The 17,184-nt window shown below is 50.8% G+C and overlaps 8 protein-coding genes across 8 annotated transcripts; 3 read left to right on the top strand and 5 right to left on the bottom strand.

Annotated features, from left to right (window-relative positions):
• Positions 1-103: 103 nt before the first annotated feature.
• On the bottom strand, positions 104-2,062 carry COCCADRAFT_105747 (uncharacterized protein; the record flags this gene model as incomplete). Its single annotated transcript, XM_007717759.1, has 2 exons — positions 104-1,755; positions 1,810-2,062. 2 exons carry the CDS (start codon positions 2,060-2,062, stop codon positions 104-106), a joined length of 1,905 nt encoding a protein of 634 aa, XP_007715949.1.
• A 117-nt stretch (positions 2,063-2,179) lies between these two features.
• Positions 2,180-2,335, top strand: COCCADRAFT_105731 (uncharacterized protein; the record flags this gene model as incomplete). Its single annotated transcript, XM_007717758.1, has 1 exon — positions 2,180-2,335. The coding sequence occupies one exon, from the start codon at positions 2,180-2,182 to the stop codon at positions 2,333-2,335; it is 156 nt and encodes a 51-aa protein (XP_007715948.1).
• Positions 2,336-2,823: 488 nt separating this feature from the next.
• On the bottom strand, positions 2,824-4,006 carry COCCADRAFT_8088 (uncharacterized protein; the record flags this gene model as incomplete). Its single annotated transcript, XM_007717747.1, has 2 exons — positions 2,824-2,867; positions 2,917-4,006. 2 exons carry the CDS (start codon positions 4,004-4,006, stop codon positions 2,824-2,826), a joined length of 1,134 nt encoding a protein of 377 aa, XP_007715937.1.
• Positions 4,007-6,307: 2,301 nt separating this feature from the next.
• On the bottom strand, positions 6,308-6,592 carry COCCADRAFT_105754 (uncharacterized protein; the record flags this gene model as incomplete). Its single annotated transcript, XM_007717757.1, has 1 exon — positions 6,308-6,592. A coding segment is annotated over one exon (285 nt), but the record flags the coding sequence as incomplete, so codon positions are not given.
• Positions 6,593-6,641: 49 nt separating this feature from the next.
• On the bottom strand, positions 6,642-9,501 carry COCCADRAFT_105724 (uncharacterized protein; the record flags this gene model as incomplete). Its single annotated transcript, XM_007717756.1, has 4 exons — positions 6,642-6,717; positions 6,771-7,149; positions 7,199-9,275; positions 9,325-9,501. The coding sequence occupies 4 exons, from the start codon at positions 9,499-9,501 to the stop codon at positions 6,642-6,644; spliced, it is 2,709 nt and encodes a 902-aa protein (XP_007715946.1).
• A 2,283-nt stretch (positions 9,502-11,784) lies between these two features.
• Positions 11,785-13,437, top strand: COCCADRAFT_105720 (glycoside hydrolase family 16 protein; the record flags this gene model as incomplete). Its single annotated transcript, XM_007717755.1, has 5 exons — positions 11,785-12,032; positions 12,088-12,295; positions 12,349-12,703; positions 12,762-13,286; positions 13,346-13,437. 5 exons carry the CDS (start codon positions 11,785-11,787, stop codon positions 13,435-13,437), a joined length of 1,428 nt encoding a protein of 475 aa, XP_007715945.1.
• A 320-nt stretch (positions 13,438-13,757) lies between these two features.
• On the bottom strand, positions 13,758-14,260 carry COCCADRAFT_29225 (uncharacterized protein; the record flags this gene model as incomplete). Its single annotated transcript, XM_007717751.1, has 2 exons — positions 13,758-13,921; positions 14,068-14,260. The coding sequence occupies 2 exons, from the start codon at positions 14,258-14,260 to the stop codon at positions 13,758-13,760; spliced, it is 357 nt and encodes a 118-aa protein (XP_007715941.1).
• Positions 14,261-16,986: 2,726 nt separating this feature from the next.
• COCCADRAFT_105722 (uncharacterized protein) lies at positions 16,987-17,184 on the top strand (the record flags this gene model as incomplete). The annotated part of the gene is made up of 1 exon (XM_007717754.1): positions 16,987-17,184. A coding segment is annotated over one exon (198 nt), but the record flags the coding sequence as incomplete, so codon positions are not given.

Here is a 17,184-nt window from a genome sequence, read left to right as displayed (position 1 = left end):
GATCGGCCGCAACATGACATTGTACGGGCTTGGACATTTTCTTTTCTCCACTTCAATGCTCACAGTGCATATGTCGAGCAGTTGTGATATGTCACCTCTTTAACTAGACAAGGGTGATGTCCATTGCAACACCTTCAGGCCTATATACTCGGCCACTATACAAATCAAAATCTTCCGTCAGACGCATCGACCCAATGCGCATGTAAGTGCTTGCGTGTTTCTCCCCTATCGCTTCAACAACTAAGTACACAGTCGTTACAACTGGCGATTGGTTCGTCAAACCCGGTCTAAGCCCATAGGCGAAGAGAGCAATTGTGTCATATTCGCCATTTTCTCCCCTCTCGTCAGACACTCCCGGGTCTAGGCATAACGGACTATACATGGCGGTTCGAACGGGCTTTGGCTTTCGCATGCGGCGCATTATCCCACGAATGCTGACGGTGCTGCCGCTCGGGTCAGATGTTAACGGCTCGCTGCTCCACCTAATATCGGTGCTCAAGACTTGGGCTTGATACACCATACCCAGACTTTCTGGTGTCCATTCATTTTTTGCGAGATATCTCCATACAAAATATGGACTTAGTTCAACGCTGCCATGAGTAAACGTCATCCATGTCCAACTTGGGCGACGATCAGCTGGCTCATATAGAGGCGTTTTATGCTCTTGAGTATCGCGCCTTACTTCCCATGCTAGATGAATTATAAGATGACGTTCCCATAGACCTACCACAGGTCGATCGCCCGAAATGTCTTGATGAAACTGTACAATTCCAGCCAGGGCGGCATATTGATCGCTCGTACGGGTGAGGGCACGCTTCGAGTAATCGGTCGCGTAAATCCACCAACGCCAGTCGAACTCAAAGACATATTGTTCCTCATGACCACCATCGCGCATCTCTTGTGGAAACCCTCTATTCAAGGTACGCCATGCTTTACCCGGAGGCAAATATGTTTTCTGGTTGTACACAAGGCCATCTTCGCTCTCCGTGATTACGTTACATTTCCACACAAATCGAGAGTAGGTAGCATGTAGAACCCGACGCGAGAGAATCTTTTCTTGCAGTATCCATGCTCTTTTATAAACCGGTTCATCATGCAGCTCCCCTCTGCTGGTGATTGAGGGATGACGAAGAGAAAAACCTTGTTCCTTGACGGCAAAGTCAGGGCGTCCGGGGTCAGTACTGCAAAATCGAGTTACGGACTGAATCTTTGGAGATAGGCCACATCCTCCATGGCTATTTTCGGCACTAGTTGCAGAGAGAGTAATAGTACCTGTACCATAGATTGCTGCCATCTTGGCACTCTCTCGCTGCCAATCTTCTGTGTCATCTTGGATGATACACAAACTGTCTATCCAAAGGTACCTGAACCCAATAGCTACGGTAAGGCGGACGGCATCTTGAAAAGTCTTCGGAAGATTATCAAAACCAATGCCCTCGTCATAGTATTTCGCTATGTTGCTCTTAGTCGTCTTACAAGGCAGCTCTATACCTCCCCATACATGAGTGAGGACGATGTAAGGTCTACTGTGCAAGTCAATTCCTTTAGTTGAGACGAGATTGATTGAGTAAAGGTCGGTTTCAAGCTCTTGGACATCGAGTATACGTGTTGCTAACTGGACGTCTGGCTTCGGAGGCCTCCAACAGTTTGGATGGGACGTTTCGCATTCGGTGAGCCATTCACGGATCGTTGCGCTTCGTGATCGGAAATCGACTGGCTCTAGTCCACTCCATATCGGGCGGTTAAATGCTCTTCCTGCAAATGGTTAGAAACCTCTGGCTATTCTGACTAAGAACACACGAGGCATACCAGCTTCCATATAAAGAAAAAAGGACCTCGCATCTTTTACTTTCCTAATCAAATGAACAAGATGTATGTATACAACAGCGTGATCGAAATGTCCATTCACATCCGAGATCGATCTTCTGGTGTCATGAGAGATGTTTAATGTCGGTGCAGTTCTCGGTTCCCGGGAAAAGAGATATAAAGTTGTGTAGCTGCCGCTCTCGAGACGGACGATGTTGTTAGCCGTATCGGGAGTAGGAGTCTCTACTGGCTTCATGTTAAATTCATTGGCCCGGGCGATGAAATCTTCTAGGTAAGGTTTTCCAAAGAGATTACAAATATATTTACACAGCTCACATCGATTGCTGCAGTCAATTAGTTCATGAATATCCCGATGGAATTTCGAATCTTTGTCGTCCGATGGAATCTTCTTGAAAACCTTCTTAAGGCACTCAGAACAATAAGAGTCGCTCCTCTCGGCAAGCCGTTGAGTATCATTGCGACCAGATCTGACAACAAGCGAATTCTGTCGCGACATGGCCATATGTAAGCATCGAAAAGGCGGTAATGAAGATGAAATCAATGATGGAGAGTACACTCCTCTTCAGATATCCTTTTATAGATGCAGGTGTTAGAGAGAAATCCACTGCATAACACTGTGCCGCAGCCCAGCATATATGCTGCCTGGAAGGATTTACACGGCCCAATGAAAGCTTGCCAGCACTGCAGCGTCTCCATCTCGCTGCTCAGGCGCGTTCCATCTTCCTAACACAAAACACATTGCCTTATACCGCTCCACTGAATATCAAAACAGCACAAAGTCGCTAAGCAAGTCACTTATCTATGCTCCGTCTGCTTCATCTACTTCCCGTTCAAAACGGATGCGATCGCACAATATGTAATTAGCGAATAAGATACCCTAGGCTGCCAAGAAAATATACCCTTGGACACCGCGGAGAAGAAGCGAATTACGCTCATGGATATGATGCAAAATGTGGAAAAGTCCAAATGAGAAGAAAAAGACCACAGCAGTACGACTCAAGACTCAATCTTGCTAACAATAGCAAGCAGAGCAAGTAAAGCTATCTCAAGTAAGCAGGGAAAAATTTCACAGTAGCCGTCATAACTTACAAGTTCCAACCGTCAGAATGAAACCAGCAACCGTAAAAGCCGTCTGTGCATCGCCACCTCTTGCCATCCACGCAACACCCACTGCAGTCGCCGCGACCCATGGCACTGACCCAACAAGGCCAATGCGAAAGCCGCTCCAGCCCTCCACAAACTCTAAAGCATGACGGCGATCCTCCTGGCGAAGCCGGAACACCCAGTCAATCCATTCTGATTCCGTTTTTATGTTTTTGAAGTGTTGGTACGCATAGAACATTTCTTGCAGAGTGAAGTCATCCATCGGCACGACTTCCGGGCGGGTCGAAGGCGTATACGATAAGAGTCGAATCTGTCTTAGCGTCTTGAGCGATAGGTATCGTCGCCAGAAGCCGCAAATATGGTGCTCGTATTCGCGATGGAGGGCAGCGAAGAACTCTTCATCGGTTCGAACTAAACCACCTGAATTCTTTATGGAAACTATGCTGGAGTAATCGTCTCGAGATATGGCCAACCGGGCTTGACTTAGTACGTGGATTTGGCGTCTTACGCAGCCCTGGCTGCCAGATCTGTAGCACATGAGGTTCAAAGAGCATGTTGGCTTGGTCATGCTACCGGTAGTCGGCGAACTAACTGTTTGGGTCGGAGGTAGGACAGATAACTGGTCCGCTATAGGGGTTTTGGACTGCCGAGGGTGTGCATATTGATTGAAGTCACTTGACGTTACCGAATCGACCGGTGACATAGGCTGGAGCTGGACCGAAGCATGGCGTGTATGATTTGGATTATGCTCTCGTGAGTCTTCAGTTTCTACTATCCTCTCTGACGGGCGGTGTGTTATCAATGAGTTTTCGTGAACTTTATTGGGTCTGCCCTCTACCGACGCTGCTGAAGGTACCGCCTCATCAATTGTGGTTAACTGCGGAGGTATGCTCGCATCAGGCCCCTTTATTGAGACTTGGATTGCAATAGGGCTACAGCCGGGTTGGTATTGATATATATGAGGAGGATTCACTCCATAGGCTATTGTAGACGCTGGCGGTGTGGAATCGGGTGCGTCGGTAGATGGGACTGACGGTGATTTGAAACTGCTTTTGGAGTTGCTAAACCAACCCATTTTTGACGTTTGATTGAATTACAGATTGAAGATTGCAATCTTGCCAGCAATAAATAATCAGTTCCTGCTGTCAGCCGCGGCTGACTTTCGCCTTGGTTCGGCTCAGCCACCACCACGTTATGCTCTCCAAGCGAAGTGAAAGCTTGCGTTAGTAAGAGACTAACATACTAATGGAAGAAGTAAAAACATGCGATGGGAAATGTAAGGTGATTTGAGATATGCCAGGTGTTCTTGTGGGCTAAGCCTCCTCAAAGTGCGCACAGCCTTACATCCACCAGCTATCAGTCTACAATCTCGAGACTCAGACTTGATTAGCGTTCCGATAAGGTTTCAATATAGTCGCGGGTGCCTGGTTCATTCTAGTTGCAAATGAGCGAGTCGTAGTCATTTCGCTCACTGTGCGCTCGAGTTGGACGTCATTCGGGGGTGGGGTATTGCAGTTCCCGGAGTACGCCTAGGGCTGTGCTCATGACCGGTATATGGATTGAAAGCCACTTAGATATGCCAAGCAGAATGAGTAGAAGACGAGCTACGTCTAGATTTTGATGATCGTCTGTAATCAATAGTTGGGTGGTAGCCTGTCCATCTCATATGCACTAGGACACGAAGAACGCAAGTTGACGCGTGAGGCTGGACATGAGGTCTTTCCCCTCTCCCAGAGAACGCAGCTGCCTGTAGTCACTCCCCTCAGCACAAATACCCATGGTTATGCGATTGAGCCTCAAAACTATGTGAATATGCATATCAACTCATCACATGCTCAGCTCTTATCAGTGTTAGTTCTTCCTTTATGTAACCTCCGCATGATACGTAAGAGATATATGAAAGGGAGAAACTACTGATTCTGCAATAGTCCAATTGAATCAACCGAGCGGACAGAATGCAGAATCTTATCGATCGTGTATAATTCTCCATCCGAGTAAGTCGACTTCCTAATGACGATTTCGGGCAGGCGTTAAACATGGGGTTTGCTGACAGCACTGCAGTGGCTCCTCTAGTCTGGAGCTTTTAATGAAAGATATAAAAAATCAGTGTTTTGATCGCAGGAAAGTGTTGCATGATGCTCCACCCCCACGTATCAGTGTCAAGGATGGCACTCAGGAAATACCACCCACGGACATCGCTCTCCGCACGATTGAGCGAAAAGTCCAACTCATGTGTATGAAAACCCCTTCGTTTAAGCATGGTATTAGACCAGCAAGGAGTTTTGCTGTGTTGTCGCCAGCAGACAAATAACCAGTTTGTTCGAGGCTATAATGGCGAGGATTTGCGCCATGTCTCAGCATCCTTTTGAGTGACTTTGGCCTTCTCATTGCCCCATCAGACTGCTTCAGTTTCACAAGTCGTACGCAGGTTTGCCAAAGTTCCATTCGCTTCGATCTGGTTCAGCTATGGCTGTTGAGCCGTGGTCACCCGGATCTCACAAGCCACTGGGGCACTCGGATCCGCAAGACGCTGGATTCTCATACGACCCTAGTTTATGTGGCGGAAGCTAAGGCTTGACAAGACATTCCCAACCCCATTTTTGTACCTCTTAAGCGGGAAATCGTATGATTTAGGTCAAGGACATGAGTAGACGACTTGGAATCATGCGTCAACTCCTCGTTGGGCAGAGAGGTTGCGTCATCGTAGACAGTGGGCTTAGCTGTAGGGCTACCGGCTGAGAGAAGCGATGCAACTTCTTCGTGAACCCTATGTGTATACCTGCTCGTGGTTGGCAAGCTGTGTCGTGCGCTACCCAGAATCGGTCGCGCAAGTCACTACTGGTGTCACATGGCGGAATCGGGATGCCTTGTATAGTACAGAATTACGCCCAGAGAATTATAAGCGAAATCTAGACTGTTTTGCAGTGTAGAAGAGAAGCCATCTGGTAAAAGTCCGATTACAATAGATGGTGTTGCCGTGTCTCAAGTGTATGTCCGATCATGAGCGCGTCGGGCGCTTGAACCGAGAATTGAAGCTGAAGACGCCCACCATGGTTGAGTGTGCTAAAGTGGCAGTCTAGACTTGCATTTTGAATCCGGTCAGCCTATCAAAAAAAAGACGACGGCTCGTCTTACCACATGGCGCACCCAACGGCTCGATAATGGCGCACAAATGGACCAGGCGAGTGCTGAAGTGTGTGCAGGTGGTGCGCGCAGTCGAGGCCCTCCTTGTTACTTTTTCAGCCAGCCCCGACCGCCGCGTGCCTGCCCTGCGATGTCCGGTTCATGTATATCGCAGAGCTGCCCGACACATCCGGTTCACCATCACGACACAACACACTGCAACCAACTCATATTCATCTCAAGTCCATCTCCATTACCTTGCGACAACGGGGAGATGAGAAAAAAATGTACACGAAACAATCACCTCCGAAGTGGGGTAGGGCTGAGTGGCAAATGAACAGCAAGGCAGGCCCCCAATAGGTGGAACCGACTGTGAGTATAGAAATACCATTTCATATTGAATAAAAATTAACAAGGAAAGGCCTTGGGAGTCTAGTAAAGGCGATGATGATGAGGGAAACGATGCCCTTTTAGATGCGACAATCCACTCCGTATATCCCGACCAAGTATGCCAACTGGCCGCCAATTTTCCAACGCCACAGCCGCTGATCCGACAGAAAGAGAAATCATCTAATCATGAAACGAACTTAATAGTTGAAGACCGTCAAGGACGGGTTGAGGACGATGGGCACCAGGCAGTGCATGATGACAGTGACGGACCAACTGAGCAGGGTTAGCGAAAGGCCAATCAAGTAGGAGTAGGAAATGGTACTTACGGAACAACAGCAGTCATGCCGGTAATCTCCCAGCCGTGAGGAGCAAAGCAGCCGAGATAGATCATGCCACCGATGAAGGCAAACATGAGCATGTACATCCACTTGAAGCGCTTCCAGATCTTGGGCAATTCGGCGAAGAAGTTGGAGTTGTCCTTTTCCTTGGCTGTGGCACCCCAGCTCATGTCGATGCAGAACATGTGAGAGCAGATGGCGAGCAGGATGTGGAACGAGACACCACCGAAGAAGACCATGAAGAAGGGCATCCACTTGATGTTTTCAGCAAAGGCACCGATGAGGCTGGCCTCGCCGATACGATAACGCATGATGGCAAAGCAGGCGTTGGACATCAGGTTGAATACAACCAACAAGGTGACGAAGACTAGGTGATGTTAGTGGTGGATCTATTGAAGGGTAGGATATGGACTTACTCTTCCAAGACTCGATGTAGTACTTGTCAAGTTCACCGTTGAGCCAACCGACCAGGAAGTAATTCAGAGCACCAAGAGGAACAGCGGATCCGATAGCATAGTACGAGAAGATGTAACCGCAGATGGAAATCTTGGAAGAAAGCTGAATGTTGGACCAGAGGAAGGTGCGGAAGAGCTTGGTGAAAGGGGTCTTCCATAGCCAAGTGTGGAGGGGATTGAAGACAAGCTCGTTGCAACCGTAGGCGTATTTCTCCCATCGATCCAATTCGTCGAAGATGGTAAGCGACACACCCTCCTTGAACCCACGGCCGTGGTAACTGGCAAGACGAACAATGTTGCCTGCAATCTGGAGACGAAGCGCGATATCGAAGTCCTCGGAAACGTGGCTCTCAGACCAGAAGCAGACATAGCCATCCTCTTCGGGAGGGTTACCAACAGACTGAACAGCCTGCCAGCGCAAGAAGGCGTTGTGACCGACGAAAGGAGCGACCTCACCGCTGCCGACAGCGAAGCGAATAGCAGCGTAGACGAGGTTGGTGAAGAAGGTGATACCGTTCTCGAAGTAATCCCAGGAAACTTGCATGACACCGGTGGCGTGTTGGACAATGGCAACTTCGGGCGAGAGGTACATTTCAGCGGCACCGTACATGAGGCAGTCTTCGGGAACAATGGTATCGGAATCGACGATGAGAATAATCTCACCCATACGGATGTTACCACCAGCTTTGGCGCGAGGGTCGGCGGCAAGAACCTGGTCGAGGGCCTCATGGTATAGCGTAAGCTCTTCCTCTTCGGTGATGGAAGCGTTGCCGGGGTAGCGAGAGTCGACTAGTTGCTGGAGGACATCCTCGACACGGTTGGAGGTGTTGAGAGCAAAGTTCATGTTGGAAGCCTTCTTGAACTTTCCGCGGCGGACGAAGCCCTCGTGGTTGTGCTTGGGACGCGAAACCCATCCGATGTTGTTGTTCTCGTAGAAGCGCAGAAACTTTTCGTTGTCCTCCTCAGAACGGACAGCCATACCGTCGTCGTTGATGAAGATACGTGCGGTTCCACCACGGGATTCGTAGTGAGAGATGGCGGCTTGCAGACTGGCTACGGTTGGCTTGACGACACCCTCTAGAGATTCAGTGTAGATGGGCATCTGGATGGTGATGGTTGATGGGGTGAAACCCATAGAGCGGGCCTGAGTAAGATTTGGCTTGATGGCAGAGTGGAAACGACTGTTGGTCAGGACACCAGTGATAGGACCAAAAACTTGGAAGATGTTACCCAGGACGACGACGACGAAGAAGAGACCCAGGGCAATCCAGAATGGTTCAACAAGGATGAGCAGAAGACGAGGGTAGAACTTGTCAGTCATGGTCTCGAGGATCAGCGCCCTGTTACCAAGTCCCAAGACTGGAACCAAGATCAAGCTCATGGCGAGACCGATGTAGAGGGAGCTGGTGAAAATGAGTGGACGAGCAAGTGATTCCTTGGGACCTAGTCCCTTCTCGGCGTCGGCATCGACTTCCTCGGTGGAAACTTCGACGTCTTCCTTCTTGCCCATATCGAAATCCATCGTGGAGCCGCCAAGAGTGGAGTTTGCACTGGACTGAACAGCGCTGTCGAAACCGCTGAAGGGGTTCTTGGCTGTACCCCAGACAAGACCGAGGATCCTGGACTCGACTTCCATGGCCTGAGAAAGAATGGCACCAAGGTCGTCGTGCCAGACAAGCAAGAGCCTTTCTTGTCGGATGAGGGCAGCATACTGGAACTTGCGGATGGTGCTAGATGTAGCGACTTCGGCCATGGACTCGAATATTTGAATCTGGGAGCCGTTCTGGAACATCAACTCGGTTTCGAAGGGCTCGAGGACATCGAACACGGCCTGTGTGCCATCGGTGCTCATGGTGAGAGCGACACCAGGGTTGATTCTCTTGACTGCAGCCACGAGATCCTGGTCTGCAGTTACGGGCTCCGAGACATATTCTCCCTGACCCTTACGGATCAAGACACCTTCGCAAGAGCCAGGTGATTGGGCTCCAGCAGTCATCCAACGCATAGAGCATGCCTTGGCGTGGAGATGCTTGATGATCTGGGGAAATCAGCGCCATGGCACGTGACGTGTGAGCGAAGATACTTACAGCACGGTATCTAGAATCCTCATCGATCTTCATGGTCAAAGGCCGCGACACAGGAGGTCGGCCATTGGGAGTTTGGGGCACCGAGTAGCGCGAGTCGCTGACGCTGTCACTCAACGACTGCCTGCTTGAGGGGATGACGGGTCTGTTCCCATCCTGGGAAGGGGTGGCGGAAGACATGTTGGATATGTCACGACAATTACGGTACGTGAGTAAAGATTAACGGGGGTTATTGCTAAGCGATAGTAAAAAAAGGCTCAACGGGGATGCCACGAGGCAAACGTGACGTTCAGAGCCCGAAAACGAAGGAATGGGCAAGTAGCCCTGCGAAGAATGACAAGAGTGAAGAACTGAAAACGAGTCAAAGGGGTCGCAGAGCAGAGGTTATCAAGGCGGCACAGCTGGTAGTGTGTACAGAATTTCCTTCACCTACGCGAAGCTCCGCCCCGGTCCAGCCCGTAGCCACCACGGTCAGAGATACACTCATGCTACACACTATCGAATAGTCGGCGTCCCCCCTGGTCTAGCACGTTCGAATCTCAACAAGAGTCCCTACGCGAGCATCCCGAAAAGGGTCACTGCGTCTGTCACAAACGCCGCCGTGCAGCCATGATAATCCAGAATGGGCGGAATCTCAGGCCACCAGGTGGACCTAGCGATCCTAACATGAAATCACATACCTTGCCGTGCACGCCCCGGTCGCTCTTCCGCCCAGCGAGCCTCGGTGTCGGGACGATGGGCAAGGCGACTAAACGATAACGAAGGGGTGCTTGATGGGCCTAAAGATAGTTGAGATTGTTTGTCATGATCGAAATCGGGGTCAAAAGGAGGCATCTCTAAGTTTGATGGTCGCTCGCATCTCCGAGGCTTGTGCCTGAGCCAGCAAAGTGGCGGCTAAACATTAGCTCCACCGCTGCTGTCGACGTTTGTCCCGACGAGGAGAATTTACTTTTTGCAAAAGGCAACTATCGTCCTCGGCACTGGGTAGCGCCATCTACCAGCCAGCCTCAGTTTGACGGCGACTAAGGAAATGGTGGACCACTTGGAGGTGCTTTGACCATCCAAAACCGGCCAGTAACCCAGGCCGAAATCCTGGTAAGTTGCTGCAGGCCGAGACCGAAGAATGGGCCGCGTGTGGATTGCTGGGTGAGCGTACACAATCATACCCATTGCCATGAACTCACGCGGGCCCAGGACCCTGTGAGATTGTTTTATCATTCGTTTATTTTTTCCGAAATGTGGTGTAGCTTGACAGCACAGGTCCAACGTGGTAGACGATAGCCTTGATGACGCATTGTCACGCAGTCGCAGCGATAAGGACCCTGGCGGATATCCCGTTGTTAAGATTAGCAACATGGCCTGGCTAGATTGAGGGCATCTGTCCAGCACATCAAGCAGCTCGCCACTGGGCAGCCACACGTCGCAGACTGTTTGTCTCGAACCTTGAGGTTGTTGCATGACGCCATGCCCACCCGGGCTATTTTGAGTCAGGCCAGGTTCTAGTCGACAGAGTCAGACGGCAGGGGTGGAGTCGTCGAGGTGCGACGCACCATGATGGTAGCGCGGTGTTTAGCCGGCCTGGAGATAAGTCAATCGACGACGATGGGCCAGCGTCCGAGCTGCAGGATTCTGGCCACAAACTTGCAGATACGGAGAGGGGATGGGCATCGTATCTACGACATGCAGGTTTGTAGAGGGATGTCTATCCACTAGTATCGGTCCCAGAGAGTGGGCGAGGGCGCTGGTGCCCCAGTTCGACCCCGAGCCCGATCTACTCGCAGGGGGAGGCAGAGGTCGGTATGAGTCGCGCGGCACTGTGACGAGATCGACCGGGCGCTAAATCTAGGCACGAACCACGAAGAGAAAGGATACGTCGTGGCGTCCGACTCCTGTGCCGCCATGGTGGACGTTCAGCCTCGGGCCTAGTACGGGCGGTGCAGTCTCTGTCGCTTCGCTAAACGTGCTGTGGCGGCACATCCTGGACTGATGACTGCAAGGCTGTCACACTAGCCGCGTGCTTATCTTAGCGGCAGCAACCTAGGTACCTGCATCTAGGCGAGCGCTAGTCTACTCGCAGCCCTGGTATCAAGCCACAGCCCATGTCGTGCCCCTTGCGCATGCAGAAACCATCAGGTCGGCTAGGCCAACTTGTGCTGGTGAATGTGTCGAATGTTCTAAATCTAGACTGGCAGAGCCGTCAGACTTCGCTCATCCCGACGACGGCCCAGCCAGCCTACTATCGATTCTTGCGAGCCGCAAAAAAAGCCAGACCGCTTGGCTGAGGTATTGATACTTTACCTCTCAACACTGTCTCCCGCCGCGGCTTCGCTTGTTCAACCCCATCTCCTCGACTCGAGTTGGATTCGGCAATAAACTCCCTCGTCCCGGCCCGCTCACCACTCGAGCCTTTCTTGGACTTTTGCTCTCCACACTCGTTACTCCTCCCCCTCCTCCCGCCCAAACATGCCTTCTCTATTCAAGCGTAGTAAGAAAGCCCCCGAGGCTGATGCTCCGGCACCTGAGGCCCAATCCCAAGATGTCCCAAGCATTCCTGCTGGCATGACACAAAGACGTACCGATCAATCAACAGCTGGTAGCTACCTGCCCAGGAACCCCTCCAACCTCTCCTTCGGACTCGGCCCGAACCAAATGGGCAATGCTGAACTGCGGAAACAACCGCGACCATTCAAGAGCTACAGGCTACGGGGAGAGTATGTTGTCTATATGCTTGTTTCAATCTTTCGCACAAACTGACCATCATTCCAGGCGCGAGCTTCCATGGAAGGATGACCCAAGGATAAAGCGCACCAAGATTGGCAACTGGATCACCTTCGCCTGCATAGTCATCGGCTTGGGTCTCTCCGGTTACATTGCATACACAGGTGTCAATGAAGCCAAGGTCCCCGAAGGATGTCTCATCATGGATGACAACTTTGAAAAGATTGACCCCGCCAACTGGGGCTACGAGATTCAGGTAAGCAACCACGTCAACATTCCTCTTTCGCCAAATTAACCACCCACCTTTAGACTGGTGGTTACGGAAATGGCGAGTTCGACTGGACGACCGACGACCCAAAGAACAGCTATGTTGATGCCGAGGGTCTCCACATTGTTCCGACTCTGACGACCGAGTCCACGGGCATCACTGCAGAGCAGCTTGTCGATGGCTACACGCTCAACATCACCAAGGCAGGTGGTGACGGTTCTTGCACTTCGACCGACTACAAATCCTGCAGCATCAGGTCCAACGCGACCACTGGTGCCATCATTCCTCCTGTTCGTTCCGCACGCATGACTACCAAAGGAAAGAAATCTATCAAGTACGGTCGTGTCGAGGTTGTCGCCAAAACCTCAAAGGGTGACTGGTTGTGGCCCGCCATCTGTACGTTGCATATGAAACTTGCGCCACAATATCGATGGATACTAACACTGATGTTTAGGGATGATGCCTGAAGAAAATGTCTACGGCGAGTGGCCCCGCAGCGGAGAAATCGACATTGCTGAGTTCCGCGGAAACGCATGGCCTTACCCCGAAGGCAACGACTTCATGTCCTCGACTCTCCACTGGGGCCCCGACTCCAAGCACGACGGTTACATTAACACACACGGTAATGCTTTCTTCCGCCGCCAAACCTTTGCTTCAACCTACCACACGTTCGGACTTGAGTGGACCGAGAAGTACCTGTTCCTGTTCCTCGATTCCCGTCTCAAGCAGGTTATGTACTACAAGTTCACCGAGGACAACCAGCTTTGGAAGAAGGGTGGCTTCGGCGGCGTCACTACTGCAAATGGCACTCTTGTGGAAAACCCGTGGGTCAAGGGTGGCCTCAATGCACCATTCGACCAGAAGTTCTACCTCATTCTCAACGTCGCTGTCGGTGCGCAGAACGGATGGTTCTTTGACGGTGAAGGCAACAAGCCGTGGGTCGATGGCAGCGACTTCGCTCCTAGGGACTTTTGGAATGGTATGTTTTCCTCATATTCCCGTTATTTTGTAGAGAAACCCCACTAACAATCACGACAGCCAAGGATGAATGGCTCCCAACCTGGGGCGAGGGCGCCGATCGTGGTATGACTGTCAAATCCGTCAAAATGTGGCAAGCCGGCAAGTGCTAGACATGGCTTGCGCATCTTTGACCACTTTCGATCTTCACGGGTCCGCATGCACCCGTGTCTTTTTTACACTACCGAATGGTTGTTTTGCTTATTTTTTGGTTTTTGGGGATAATTGGCACACGACGGCACGTTAGACGTTTATCGCACACTGGGATGATAGAGGCGCATTAGGCGCGTCTTGTTTGGGCACACTCGAAGCGCGCGATACACATTTTCTTACAAACGAGGTAAGCCCAAAAACTGAGTTGTAGAATTACATTTTAATCCATGTTCATCCACCAAACCCCACAAATCTTACGCTGATACTCCTTGCGGCCCTTTCACGGACCTTTGTCGTTCCTTATTGTTGATGTTGTCTTCTCACACATGCCGTCTGACACGGGATTGCTGCTGGCAACAGGCTTACGTTGGTGGCCTTGCATAATCGAATGATCCACCTCGGCTCGTCTGAAGTACCGGCATTGCATTGTAGATTCTGCAAAGGCTGTGGACAATTGTGAACGCCACACCCAAAAATTTACGAAATCAGCAAAGATTCTCCCAGCTTCGTCATGTTCTCTGGTGGCAAGAAAAAGGGCTTCCATGCCACGTCTAGAAGGACACTTCGGGACTCATACCAAAAGCGCGCACCTTGCTCGCTCGTGCGTCTTCTCAATCCAGCCAATGTACGTATCCTTGATTCGCCCAATTGCGCATGCACCCTCGCCAACATGTCCTCTTCCGAGTGCGAAACCGATAAACCATCCAAATCCAGCATGTTAGCCCTTCCGCTCGCATCCACTGCCTCCACCGCATTCCCCACCGTATCGCAAGGGCAGCACATGGCTAGTACAGCCCGTGTCCTTGCTACTTACCAAAGCCTCGCTCCTTCTCTTCCGCTCCCTATGTGCATTATCTCGCTGTAGTAACCCACTCTGCACACTCTATTTTTCCTTAGCCACACACAAACACATGCACACCCCCCCCACCCGCCCCAAATCCTTTCGCTCATCCCCGTCCGCCCCTCCCGAGCCACGCGCTTGCCAAATCCACCCAAGAATCTCAAATCATCTTCTTTTGCGAGAACGTCTCGAAATTAAACACAGCGGTGTGGCGTTTTTGTCTTGTTCGCGAAACCTTTTGGGCCAATGTATGGCGTTCGCGCGCTTCCTTTCGCGCACGCCCGCCGTCCCTTTCCTACCCCCGATTTCGCACTCTATACCCTTTTTTCCTAAAGCCGAGATAGCTTTTCAGCCTCTCAATGTAGCTTTTGCCGTATAGTCAAACAAACACCATCTACATGTGGTACACATACATCCTAAGCTGTTTGCGCCGCAAACATGCCAAACTAAAGCTTACAGACGCTATTGGCAAAAGAACACCCAACCCACTCAACCGCGGTGTTTCCCCCCCCCCCCTTTGTCGAGTGTTTTGTCCGTTCAGCTAGCTAGCCAGCAAGCCAGCCCGTACTATCGGCCGTATCCCCCCCCCCCCATTAGCGCCCTACCGTTCGTATCCTTAGTCTTGAAGACGCCGAGATAACAGCAAAAAAGATAAAAGACGTTGACGCTTTACCCTGTTTTTTTGTTTGTGTTTGTGTGTTCAGCTCGTGAACAAGGCGTGCAACAGCTGCTCTCTCGCGCACACACATGCAAATACGAATCCGCTAGTCGAAACACGGATGAGTCGGGTCGTGAATGGGGTAAGGTTATTGGGGTTAGGATGGCTGGTGGTAGCGTGGGGGGGGGACAGGGGGGGAAGCTGGTAAGGTGGGCCACACGGACAGGGTTCCGAGGGCAGTAACAGGGGGGGTTGATTGTGGGATGAGTGCAGAGTGCATGTGTGTGATGGGGTTGTTTTGTGGTGGTGGGTGGGCCGTTTCAACCGGACAGTTTTTTCTTTTGTTGTTCCTTTTTGCTTTTTCGGAAGCGGGATTGTGGATGGCTTGCTTTTTAGTTTTCCCTGTTTTGCTTCATGCGGCATACGATGCGGCAGGAGGATTCTTCTTGTTTTTTTTTGTTTTTTTTTTCAGAACTACACGGCATCGGTCGGTATCGTGCCGGATTTGCGCTTCTGAATTGCTTCTGTGTTCAAAGTACCGACTTTACTGTTTTGTTTTTTCTTTGCTCACCTTACCCCGACCCTGTACCTGTTTCATCAGGGACTGCGTCTGTGGCTTTTTTTAAAAGCGGGTGAAAATGTGGCGTTTGTTGTGCATCTGATTATTACATTACAGGACCTGAAGAGAGACAGAGACGACAATAGGGAGATGGGCATATCCCTAACATGGCCGTTTCAGCGCACTGATTAGTGTACCAGCAAAATTCCTGGTGTTTGTTTTTTATGGTTTTCCTAATCTGACAAGGCCCCCATTCAATCCACTCGTCCCACCCCCTCGGCAGACGACAATCTGATACGTCACAAAAGACGATACAAAAGGGGTGCGCGCGCGACGGCGTGTCATGCATGTGTAAGGGCGCCCGTCAACCAGTAGGTCATTCATAGTGACGCCTAACATCGCTATCGCAAACTAGTGATACGTTGTGGAACAGCAGCACCCACTGCGCAGCACCAGCACACACCCTTCAAATTACCACAACTCTCTCCAAGGCCGCCGCCGTCAAATTAGACATATGCGCGTCATAGCAAATAATTAATCGTACCATAGCACACTTGGCGTACATGTGTTGCAACCCCCCCTCCTCGCCCGCTCGCTCGCTCGGTGGTTGAACCCAACAACTCTCCCCCTAGCAAACGTTGTATCAAAGGACCTGCATGGCGCCGGTGAGAAATCGATAAATTGGCAAACGCAGGTGTAGTGTAGTCACCGCCAACGTGATTTCCTTCCAAACCACTCGTTGGACGGCAAGATAAAACACAAAAACTCGCCCTAAGAATACAAACCCCAGAACCCGGGAACCCTGTTGGCGTGCCCCATTAAAAAATAATCGCCGCGCGCCAGTTTGCTGACTGAAATCCCCTTTCCCTTTCCCTTTCCCTTTCCCTTATCCCTTTACCATTTGCTGTTTTTGCTTTTTTTCCAGACCGCTATGCCCACCACCCCCGCCTGCTGCTGCCTGGGGCCTTGGGGGGAAATGCTTGATTGTGCAAGGCGGGAAGAAAGCGATTATGTCGGTGTTTCTAACAATATATTGCTTTCTGATACCGCGTATGCGGTCTGAACGGGCATTGGGCTAGCTTAACGTACGATTCGATACGCACAAGGATTTTATGCATGCATACGACGGGAACGCAAGCCGTGCAGACCGTTATCTAGGTGTAGGAATCCTTCGTGCAGATTACACAACTACTGTACTCTGCGATCAGGTTTTTTAGGGTCAATCCAACAAAAAATAAACACCGAAGGAAGCGCTGTTATCTACCATGCCCGTGTTCTGCCCGTTTGCTGTATAGTGTCACATCGCGCAATCGGATGGACTAGCTACCGAAGCGGTGTCCACAATTACTGTCAGGTCTACTCTTTGTTGAGAGGGTGACGGCAAGGCACGTTTTTTTCTTTCAAGGAAAAATTTTGGGGGCCGAGATCGAATACTATGCGCAATTGGCATGATGTGCGATCCGGAAACTCGACTATCCGGAACGAATGCGGTGTTGCGTTGTCCTACCGCTTCTTCCACCATCCCCACTATATCAAAGAAATCAAAAGAAGAAGAGGCAGCCGCGCATAAAGATTATATCCAAATAATAGAGGATAACTCTATAGTAATCTACTCAGACGCCTCTAAAACGAAAGACGGAGATGGGATA

Source organism: Bipolaris zeicola, assembly GCF_000523435.1.
Source record: "Bipolaris zeicola 26-R-13 unplaced genomic scaffold scaffold_194, whole genome shotgun sequence".
NCBI classification, from domain to species: domain Eukaryota; kingdom Fungi; phylum Ascomycota; class Dothideomycetes; order Pleosporales; family Pleosporaceae; genus Bipolaris; species Bipolaris zeicola.
The sequence above is the reverse complement of the archived record's forward strand: the minus strand, read 5'-3'. Positions and strand labels throughout refer to the sequence as shown.